The sequence below is a fragment of the Mesitornis unicolor genome, unplaced genomic scaffold (assembly GCF_000695765.1).
Source record: "Mesitornis unicolor isolate BGI_N332 unplaced genomic scaffold, ASM69576v1 scaffold18055, whole genome shotgun sequence".
NCBI classification, from domain to species: domain Eukaryota; kingdom Metazoa; phylum Chordata; class Aves; order Mesitornithiformes; family Mesitornithidae; genus Mesitornis; species Mesitornis unicolor.
The window spans coordinates 124,838-135,786 of NW_010187778.1; the positions used below are offsets into that span (position 1 = coordinate 124,838).

Genomic DNA, 10,949 nt, shown 5'->3' on the forward strand with positions numbered 1-10,949 from the left:
TGTCAGCCTTTCTCTGAGAAGTAAAAGGAAACTGGTTTTCTATCCTGAGTCCTCTGGTGATGGTAGACTTCAGCATCCAGTATTTTTATCCTTCCTGTTACATGCATATGTGCATTGGCTATGGAATACAGTGGAATATTTTGGATCACAGGCCTCTACAGAGCTTTTTCTGTATATCCCAGGTGGTCCAATGTTATTTTACACAGTCTAGTTAAGATAAGGATGCACATTAAAATGCTGATCAGAAGCCCTAACTAGGCTTGGCAGGGAGGAAAGGATGCTGACACCGGTTTCATTTTTGGAGTGCTGCTAAAGATGTTTATCTTTACTCTGAAGGCTTTAGTCTTCCATGGTTTGAATGCTGGCTGTGAAGGAAGCTGTCTCTATGCTCTATCTAGCAGTAGTGCTTTTCCAAATATTCTGAAGATTTTTATATCTGAAAAGTGAAGGAAAATATATTCTTACTTCTGAGCCTTTTACTGAAACTCATTTAATCAGGGACATACTGTCTTGAATTTGAATGAATATTTGGAGTGCATTTGCTTGTGTAAATAGAGGGTATTATGTTGTAGAGTAGAGATGTAGTTGCTGTTGTGTTATTTTTTTTGTCTCCTCCACCCAGAATTGGCTGGAAAGACATTTTCTGAACTATAAAATGATATCAGAATCTTTTATGATTTCTTCTGTCTTACATAATTTTAACTGAAGATTCCTCATTTAAGAAAACCTAAAATGAATTTCAGAGCTTGTGTTATGTAAGTCAGTTAGTTACATCAAGCAGAAGAACTGAACATTGCCTTTGGGAATGAGAGAGAGAGAGAGAGAGGAGGAAAACAAATGCTTGAAAGCAGAGTCTAGGGAATGGAGGACAATTTGGGGACCAGCTTCTCCACAAACCATGCCACAGAGAGGCTGGCCAAAGGCATTGGGTACGCATGGAGCACCAGGCAACCTCAAAGGTTCTCCGAGATCGATTATGGATGCTTATGTACGTATGTTCAGTCTGGGAATAGTACTCAGTATTTTCACATGATTTTGTTTTCCAGAATGATTGAAGATTGTGGGAAAAGAGGAAATACCATGGCAGAAAGAAGGCAGCTGTTTGCAGAAATGCGTAAGTACTTCCTGGAAATGTTTCGCTGTGTTAGACCAAGCCAGTTGCAATGCAATGTCAGGAAAATTTATGCAAGTTTTCCACCTCACGTAACCAGTATCTGCATTTCACAAATGGTTTAATGTCATGAGACCAAAACTACGGGAAAATGGGCTGATTTGACCAAGTAGCTGAAGAGAGGGATTTTCTACATCAGATTTTGTGATTGTGTTGTTTTGATCAGTAGCTTCTTGAGACAAAAATTCTTCAATACACTGGTAGAAATGAAGAGAAATAAGGGTCTTTGCAAGACTACATCTTTTATCAAGGATGTCTGTAGTGGGTTGACCCCAGCCAGCTGCTAAGCACCCACACAACCTGCAGGATGGGAGAGAATACAGGGAGAGCAAAAGCAAGAAAACTCACTGCTTGAGATAAAGACAGTTGATTAAGTGATGGAAAGAGAGACAAAATAATTACAGCAAACAAGAAGAATAAGTGATGCAAAGGTTGTCACTCACCACCTCCCAAAAGCAGAGTGATGCCTAACCAGTCCCTGAGCGATGTCCACCTTGGAAGACAGAAGTCCCTACTCGCTTCTTTTCCTACCCCAGTTTTATTGCTAAGCATGACATTAAATGGTATGGACTGTCCTTTTGGCCTGGTAGGGTTGTCAGTCCTGACCGCGTCCCCTCCTAATCTCTTGCTCACCCCAAGATGACTCTGGCAGGGGACGTAGTAGGAAATGAGGGGCCTGGGCGTTGTGCAAGCACTGTTCAACAGCTACTGCATCAGTTTGTTATCAGCCTCTTTTAGCCACAAATCTGAAGCACACCACCATGCAGGCTGCTATAAAGAAAGGTAACTCCATCCCAACCAGACACAGTACAGGGTCCCATGTACTATATACCCCACTTTAGCACATTTTTTATAGTTTTTTAGTGAAGCTCTGTGGTCCCTGCAGAATAGCATGTCAGGGATGTACTATACTAACAATGTTCCTGCAGTTCTCTTGACAGTCATCTCTTATTTCTCTTACAAACAATCCACCATTTCTCAAGGAGCTCTTATTACATGTGAAGTTTGAGATAGTCACCCTGTAACTAGATTTACCTAAGTTCTGTCTGTAATTACTGAGCTTCCTATTATTTGTCCCCTACAACACCATAAAAAATGACAGAACATCTCCCCCATCTTCTGTGGGAAACCAAGATGAGCATCATGGGACTTGAGCAACTGTGAACACTGAAAGGCCTGCTCTGTGCTGTGCTGGTGAATTAAATGTGCTCAGGACTGAGCCCAGGGGTAACCGGATGCCCTACATCTGCGTTTCTGAGCTCTCCAAATTAAGGACGTGTCATTCAGATGGCCTACTGAGAGCGGTCTTGGGCCATTCTGCTGTGTCCACTAGCTCTGTTGTGTCCTGTCATTATTTCAGTATCACAGGTGGGTATTTCTCTTCTCCCTTGTGTACAACAACTGGGACCAGTGGAGGAAGGGGTTATTCCATGGCCAGAGGCAAAATAAAGAAAAACAAGAAAAAAAAAGAAAAACAAGAAAAAAGAATGATACATTTGTCCATTACCAGAACATACTATACTTTTAATTAGAATTATAGAGAGTTCTTGAGTTTGTATCAGCTAAAGTCAATAGCACAACTTCCATTAACTTCAGTTAGTTTGAAATAGTGCGAAAATGGAAGATAATTGCTTAAGGCTTTGCTGTGAGGATTTATGGTTTGTTTCTACAGTTTTGAAGGCTGTTTTGCTGTTGGGTTGTTTTGGAGGATTTAAGAAGGTGTTGGGAAAATCTGCAGTCAGTAGTTGGAGGCGGAGGAGGGACTTTTTTCCCATGCTGTACACAAATAGTTTTTGTCTACTATCTTTTCTTGCACATTTTAGTATTTTGACATATTTACTTGAATATGGTTTACCTCATGTGTACTTCCCTTTTCTATTTGCCTGCCTCTTCCTCCTCCTACTACACCTGCACACAGAGAACTGAGTTTCAACTGGGTAAAAGGAGGGGAAAATATTAAGTATTTGTGAAAAACTAAATATGTTTTAGGCAAAGAAATATCTATATTCATAAAACACTGAATCTTGCATTTTGGGAGTCCCTTGGATTCCTGTGTGTGTAAAGGATGTGCTTCACTGAAACAGAAGCTCAACCTGGCATTGCATTTGGGTGGCCTCAGCTGTGTGCAAGCCCACATGATCCATGTTTAACAAAAGCCAGGTGCTCCACATGCCCTGCGTACTGTGGGCCACGTGAAGCTTCTTGACATTATAACAAACGTAAGCTTCTGGTAAAAACTTTTAACTCCACAATATGCTGATGTTAGAAGAAGAAAATTCAGAATATAGAGGATTTTGCCAGTGCTTGAGGTTCTTGCAGCCATATCAGCAAGTCAGTGATTAAAACCCCACAACACTTTTAGAAAGTGGGTCACGTTCCAGACTACATGGGACATTAAAAAAAATTCTAACTTTTCCTGCCTTTTTAAGGAGGAAATTTGCTCTGAACAAGAAATAGATGAACTTGACTCTCACTTCAGATTTGGGGCAGTATGTGATTTTCCCTGCATTTAAAGTTGAGTTTGACTTTGTTGTTTCCTTTCCTTCAGAAGAGGCATCTTTCTAGTAACATGTTACAGACTTGTGTGAATTGGGATCATAATCAATAACATCTTATATAGAGTCCTGTGGTTAAAGCTTAAATTGTGTTGTATATCTCAAAATGCACCATTGAATGTCAAATCACTAGGCTACCCTTAGTCTTACCTGGCATGCGTAGGTATATCCAGACTGATGAAGAGAGTTCAAAATGTACATCACTGTTGTGCTGCCAGCACATATTATCCAGCAGGAAGACAGCAGCCAAAGCTTGCAATGCATCCCGTTATTATTTTTGCAAACTGCAAATGGTGTTGCATGAGCTGAGCGTACTTGAAGGAAGCAGAGTGAAACGCTGCCAGCGGGCAGAAGGAAGGAGAGGTCGCTGGCAATCCTGTGGGCATGTTACAAATTCACAGTCTCATTTGCCATACTCAGTCCCACACATCTTTGCACTCATTTTTCAGGGCTCTCCATGTAAGTGAAGTCACTTTTCTGCAGAAGTTATTTGACAGAGAGATCTCGTGACTGTGGCAAAATTAAAAAAAAAACCCTACTCTCAAAATAATACCAAAATAATACCATCCACTGTGCTTGTAAATAGTAAAGAAAAAAAAGCAACATTATTGCCTACCAATTTGTTTGTTTAGGATTAATACTGCAACCTAAGAAGCTCAAGGAGCCAGAGTTTCACCTTGCTTTGAATCTTTACATCTTGTTAAAAGGCTGAAGTTTTATAAAGGAGCACTGGAAGCTTCTATTAGTAGCTTTCACTAAAGTCAGCAGGGAAAAGTTAAATTCGTTTTACTCATTGGTCCTGTTAAAAAAGAAAGACTTGATGTTACAAGCATCATCCTCCCCTTTACCAGAAGAGTTTTCCAATGGCTGTCAATGATATACTAATGGAGAGGAGAAAAACCTCTGTAAATGAACAATAAAGCATATGATTAAAATAATTTTAAAAAACTTTCCAGATCTGATGTGAAGTAATTACGAGTGGCTTCTCCCAGGAACAGATTGTGTTAAGGCAGCCACGTGGCAAAAGGGAATAGCTGGGAGCCCTGAGAAGATGACGTGAGAGAATCTAGTCAGGAAAAGAGGAGAGTCGGGGAGAGGGAAGAGTATTCTTTTCATTTTCATCTTGCAGGTCAGGGCACATCTGAAGAATTTGAGTCCAAAGGATGGCAGACTGTTCAAGAAAGTGTGGGTGAACAATGCCGACGTGGCCATATGTGCAACAGTGCAGCTGAGCAGATTAATTAATTAAAGATTAATCTTAAAGAAACCATTCAGAAAGCATGTGTAAAAGCAGAATAGGGTCAGATTCCACTCTGCTTCTCTTACAGCCTGGCTGTACCTTGTATGGATGTGTTTCATGCAGACAGGTCCTTAAGAAACTATTTTTCGTAACCTGGTACCTTTCTCAACTGAACAGAACAGGTTTTACTCCAGGGCCAGCCGCAGTGAAAAAGTAAATGTGCAGAGATTTAATTGAACATGTTTCTGTGAAATATCTGGTAAAATTAATAAGCAGTCTTGTATTTCATGGGCTGTACTGTAGCTATGAAGCAGCACCTTGTTATGTAAGGCATACCAGCCAAGAAAGAGAAAGGTTTAAATCATAATCTCCTCATCTTCCTTTTGAGGTTTTTGGGAAGCGCTATAAGTGGTGCATAGCAGCAGGAGGCCTAAAGCCGCTGTGCCAGGTTCTGCCCCCATCCTGGTCCCTCTCTGCTGCGCTTGTATGTGAAATAGCTACCAAGCAGTTTGTACCCATCTCCCGGACAGCTGCTTTGGAAATGTCGCCAGATCTTTAAGTTGAGGTGGCCAGGACCAAGCTATGCGTGAAGCAGAGAGCTGACCCTTTGAGGTCTCTGTTGTAGAGCATGTACCTCTGCAAAATGGTGAAAGGCCTCACAGCTGTTGCATTATTTTTGCCCCCTCCTGCAGTCTGCTGTCAGTCTTTTCATTATGGCATGATATTGTTTCTAATTTGGTTTGCTGGCAATACCTTGTCCTGATCTGGCATGTCAGCCAAAGATATTTGTTATGAGCTTTGTTGTTAAATATTAAATTAGATGGAGGTTTTCCCTGCTGTTGGAGCCTGGCCAGCGTGTCTTTTAGCCTGCAGCTTGACCAGATTGTTCTTCAAAGTGACAGACACAGTGGGCTGGCTATTCCTTGCCTTCCTTTATATATGATGGCTCCTGCCATTCCCCTTCTTTCTTCTCACCCCTCTCTACTCTCCCTGCAAAGGAGAGAGCCTTGGACATTATTAAGCAGAGTCAGCTCATGTGTCCTCTTTGTTCTCAGGCTTCCCTGCTAGCAAAGATACGCACAGGTCGTGCTCCATACAAATGTCGCTCTTATTCTCTTCCATTAGGGGCTCAAGATCTGGATCGCATTCGTTTGTCCACCTACCGAACAGCGTGCAAGCTTAGGTTCGTCCAGAAGAAATGCAACTGTAAGTATGTCAGCGCTGCTTGCGTGTCCCGTTGGTGTCAGCTTTCCACTGCACTCCTCAGTCTCTCCTTCAGATCAGTCGCAAATGGGGACTGCTTGATTCAGCATTGCAAAGGACACTAATCGGTGCCTGGGAAGATTTTAAATATTAACCTGTTTAATGAGGAACTTGTCTCCAACAGGCCAGTGATTCGGTCATGGAAAGGTGGGTCATGACACATGCCATAGCTTCATTTAATACATGCGTTAACTACAGTCTACAATTTTTGTGTAAAATAACATTTGGGGGTTCCAGCAAGATCCTGCAAATTAAATGCTTTCATAGCAATTTCATGGAGAAGTAACAGTGGTTCCTCATCTATTTGGGATGCAGCGCAGTGTAATGTCAGTTGGCCCTGTTTGTTCCAGAAGGCCAGCTAGGGACATCTCTTAAGAAGGTGAACCTGCTTGTCGTCTCTGTCTTCCTTCATCTAGGCTTCAGTCTGGAGATATTTGCCACTTGATGAGTGACTTTTTTAAGGGGTCTTTTTGAGATTCAGTCTTTCTTCCTTCACAGCTGCAGTTTCTCTTAGCACAGTCATGAGAAAAGCTGTGAACTTTAAAAGGGAAATACATAAAAAATCTGTAGTGAATGTATCCTTTCTTCTCCATTAAATACTTAGATTGGTGGGGGTTTGGTGTATGTGTTTTACCAGACCTTTCCACACTAAGTTAGAAAAAAAATCCTAAGCAGGGGAACTCCTGCCAGTAGTAGCAGTAGGGAGAGGGCTAATACAGAGAAAACAAGTTTTTTAGTCTTCATATCTAAGCTAGAACGACAATGTGGCTATGCTTGTTCTATGCACAGTGGTAAGTACATTAAGAAATGCTCACAGCAGATAGAGATTAACTGCCTGGGCGAGAGCTCCTAGTTTGGAGGCTAAATGTATCTGTGTTACAGAAATGTTTAGCTTACGCTGTCCAAACATATTGGAGAGGCCAAGTTGTGGCGGAAAAGACTTTGGAGAGTATTTATTGGGTTATTAGCTACAGAGCTAGTCTTTCAATCACTTCTGCACCACATTTCTCTTGGTTTTAATTTGTAAATTATGAATTAAAGGATTAGTATCACATTATGGGCAGGCTGCCAGACACAAAACCCAGAAGGGGTTTAGTACCTGCCTAGCAGCTGGCTTCTGCCATTCAGAAGGAAATGTGTTGAAAGACACTATTATGCTGCATTCAGTTGTTTGTTTTGTGGTTTTTTTTAAATTTTATGTTTAAGAGGCTAAAGTGTTCACTTCATTTTTTCATGGAAACTGAATACAGTAGTCTGAGGTGACACAAGTATCCAATTAAGTTGACAGTGACAGCAAAGTTGTTACAGTAATTGCTCCAATAACTGTGTACAAAGCAAATGAAAAAACCTAAGGGTGCAGTAGCCTCATTGTTGGGAGTGGCTGGCTGACTGTAAATACTGGCTGTTAATCTTAACTTTGCTTGTCTTGTATATCAGCTGTGATCTGCTTTTGTGGAACTACTGCTTCTCTTCATAGGCAACCAATACAAATGCACTTCAGTTTGCCAGCGTGTGCCAAGGCACTCGTGGACAGTGCTTGCCTTCTGTTGATAACCTAGGAGAAGTGATCTGCTGAAATTATCACAGAATCACAGAATGTTAGGAGTTGTAAGGGACCTTGAAAGATCATCCAGTCCAACCCCCTGCCAGAGCAGGATCACCTAGACCAGGTCACACAGGAACGCGTCCAAGTGGGTTTTGAATGTCTCCAGAGAAGGAGACTCCACAACCTCTCTGGGCAGCCTGTTCCAGTGCTCTGGAATATATATATATAATATCAGGACTTACACTATATCAGCCTCTTCTGAAATAAAAAGGGAGGGACTTAAACAAAAATGTTGTCCTAAGAGTTAGGTTCTGTGCAACTTAAGGAGCAATGCTTGTTGCTCTGGAATGGGCTGAATTACGTGTCTTTTCACTGTCATGCACCGTTCTCCTCTGGTTGTTTCTAGCAGACAGCTCCTCTCCCAGATGGCTTTCTCTTATTAGGGGGAAAGGAAGTCATTCATTCAACTGATGTGATTTCAAGCCGTGGCTGTCCAAGGCAGATCTTCCACACATAATGCCACTGAGCCAAGTACTGCCCCAAAATGGTTCATATCAGGCCTCTGGCTCATGTCAGCTGCTCTCTTTGATTTGTTTTGTTGGTTTTTTTTTCCTACAGAAGTTGCCACTATACACCACCCAATAGTAAGTTCAGGAGGAAAAAAAATCGAACAGGGAGGAAAAAAACCTTTCCACTGCATCTGAGCTGTTTCATTTAAAAAGAAAAAGCTCAAAGGCAGCTCTGCTCCACTCCCAGTGCATAGCCCCTCCTGTCACTCAAGCCATCCTTGTCTTCTTTCTGCCGTGCTCTCCTGCCCTGCCCTGGCACACCAGCCCAGAGTTACTAGGGAAAAATTGCTTGGAAAGAGAGTATTTAAAGGGTTCTTTTAAAGAGCTAATTTAATAAAGTGCAGGGAGCTGCTCTTGGCTACAGGCTGAAGGTGTATGAGGATGAAAGCAGAGAGCTGCTTTGAGTGCCAGAAGTGGCTGTTCCCAGGAAAGCAGAGCAGTGGTTTTATTAACACCATCTTCTTTACCCGAAGGTTCCCATTAGCATAGACAGTCATGGGACAGCATTTGCCTGGCAGCTGCACTTATCACAAACTGTGCTCTGTGTTTTTCTGCTGTCTTTCATGCAGACACAGGCACAGGTTCATCTCCTGGCCTCCCTTCATGAATTCTTCTCTCAGTACAAAAGGATGTTTTGCCGAAACCTTCAACAGTCGCCTGGGTTTTACTGGTGAAATGGGCAGTGTGCAATGGGTAAAGGTGCCTTCATATGCTAAGAGCTGTTCTCTCTTGCAGCCTTTCTCCTTAAACTAGTTAAACTGTCTGGCCAAAGATTATATTCCAGGTGACAGTTTACCACCATTTACCAGAATACTACTACATATGTTGCATTTTGAGTACTAACACTGTCAGTCAAATTATTTGCTCCATGGAATTAATTCATTTTCAGAAGAGGAAGACTACTTTAAAGATATGTAGCAAACAGTCTTCAAAATTGTGAATATATGTCTTTCTGATAATTCTGTAAAACTTTGGGGAAACTGCTATGCATGTGAAAAGTATTTCTTCTATAAAAATCTCTCTGAGCATTTAAACAAATTGGCAGTTTAAATAAAATGACCAAAGTGAGAAAAATCGATTGCAATTATTTGTCAAACAGGATAGAATTGAATCCAGTCCAGCCTCATTCTTCAGAAAAACAATAAATTCTTCTTAAGAACTGAGAAAATTATAAGTAGATAAATTTGAAAAAGCTGTCATTTTATGCTTCAAAGAAAAATTACTTCAAATTTAAGCATTCCCCTTTGCCTATGTTAATGCTACAAGTAAATAACAATAACATTTACAAATTATTGTTGGCACACCTCTGAATCTGCTAAGTGACCAAATGTGGGATGCAATATGTGATAAAAATCCCCAAAACAAAGAGACCCACATAATTCTACATGCAGGAATCCTAAAGGCTGGAAAGCTTTGTTGGTGCACCATGAATATAAACTCATTTTGTGCTAGTCTGTTTCTGCTGATAATTTCTAAAATTTAAAGTAATCAAAAGAGGAACTCTGTAGGTAATTGTAGAATCATGGGGTTGTAGAATGGTTTGGGTTGGAAGGGACCTTCAAGATCATCGAGGTAATGTAGGTACCTTTGAGGATGTGGTGGTCTTAGAGGGGGTTGCAGGCTGCCTGCTTATTTCTTTGCAGAACTCCTGTAGTGACAGACCTGTTGCAATAGCAATAGTCTTCTCTTAGTCATAAATACTTACACAAGATGTAGATACCTTTTCTGTAAAAAAAGGAAAAAATCAAAGAAAAACTGAAGAAGTCTTGAGAAGGTCTTGAGATTATGTTATGTTATGGTTATGTCATCTTCAGATCTCAAAACGTGAAGCAGGAGTCTGAGCTGACTGTGGCTGCTCTGCTGGATCTTGGTATAGGATATAGTCTCTGAAATAGCAGCACCCTAATCATTTGAGGTTAAATTTCATTATTTGGGATAATAAAAGCAGATAGGAAGCAGGTGCAGAAACCTGATCAAACATGTTTATTCCGGTCTGTACTGTACATAATGTACAAAATGCGAGTAGCTGACTTCTTCATCATCTAAATGTTTTAAATGTGGTTTTAAGGTGGCCCTATATAGTGCACACTGCAAGAATCAAGGAGGGAGGTGGAAAAGCTCCAGGTGAGGACCATGAGGTCTGCAACATTTGCAGAACTTGAAAATGCTGTGAACCAATGTTGCTCTGACAAATTCAAACATTAGTGCATTGTCCTTTACTTCGCCTCCAGTGCATCCAAGCAGGTTTTGGATCTTCCGATGTACATTCTCACCATACGGACTCCTGCTCAGCTCCCCTTACTGTCAGGAAAATGCCATCTCAACAAGGTTGATTTTCAGCTATTTATCCATAGTATTCAGACACAGAAGCATAATAGACTTTCCTAAAACAAGGCATGAAGGACCAGTGACAGACAGCAGCTCCACATGTGTCTCAGGAACCACCAAAGCACAATTTGTGGACATCGCCAGTGATCATTGTGCAGTTGGTTTATTTGAATATTTGGTTTTCAGTGAATTTATTAAAATCCAATTGTTTATACAGAAAAACAAGATGAAATATCATATTCACATGCAAATTCCCTCTGGGCTATGGTGGCAGCAG

The 10,949-nt window shown here is 41.1% G+C and overlaps 1 protein-coding gene across 1 annotated transcript in view; it reads left to right on the plus strand.

The window, feature by feature from the left end:
- Nucleotides 1-1,047: 1,047 nt before the first annotated feature.
- LOC104541502 (dystrobrevin alpha-like) overlaps nucleotides 1,048-10,949 on the plus strand; it is an 84,049-nt gene continuing 74,147 nt past the window's right edge. The window contains 2 exon segments of the mRNA XM_010185580.1: nucleotides 1,048-1,114; nucleotides 6,092-6,172. Coding sequence (XP_010183882.1) covers nucleotides 1,048-1,114; nucleotides 6,092-6,172 — 148 coding nt within the window.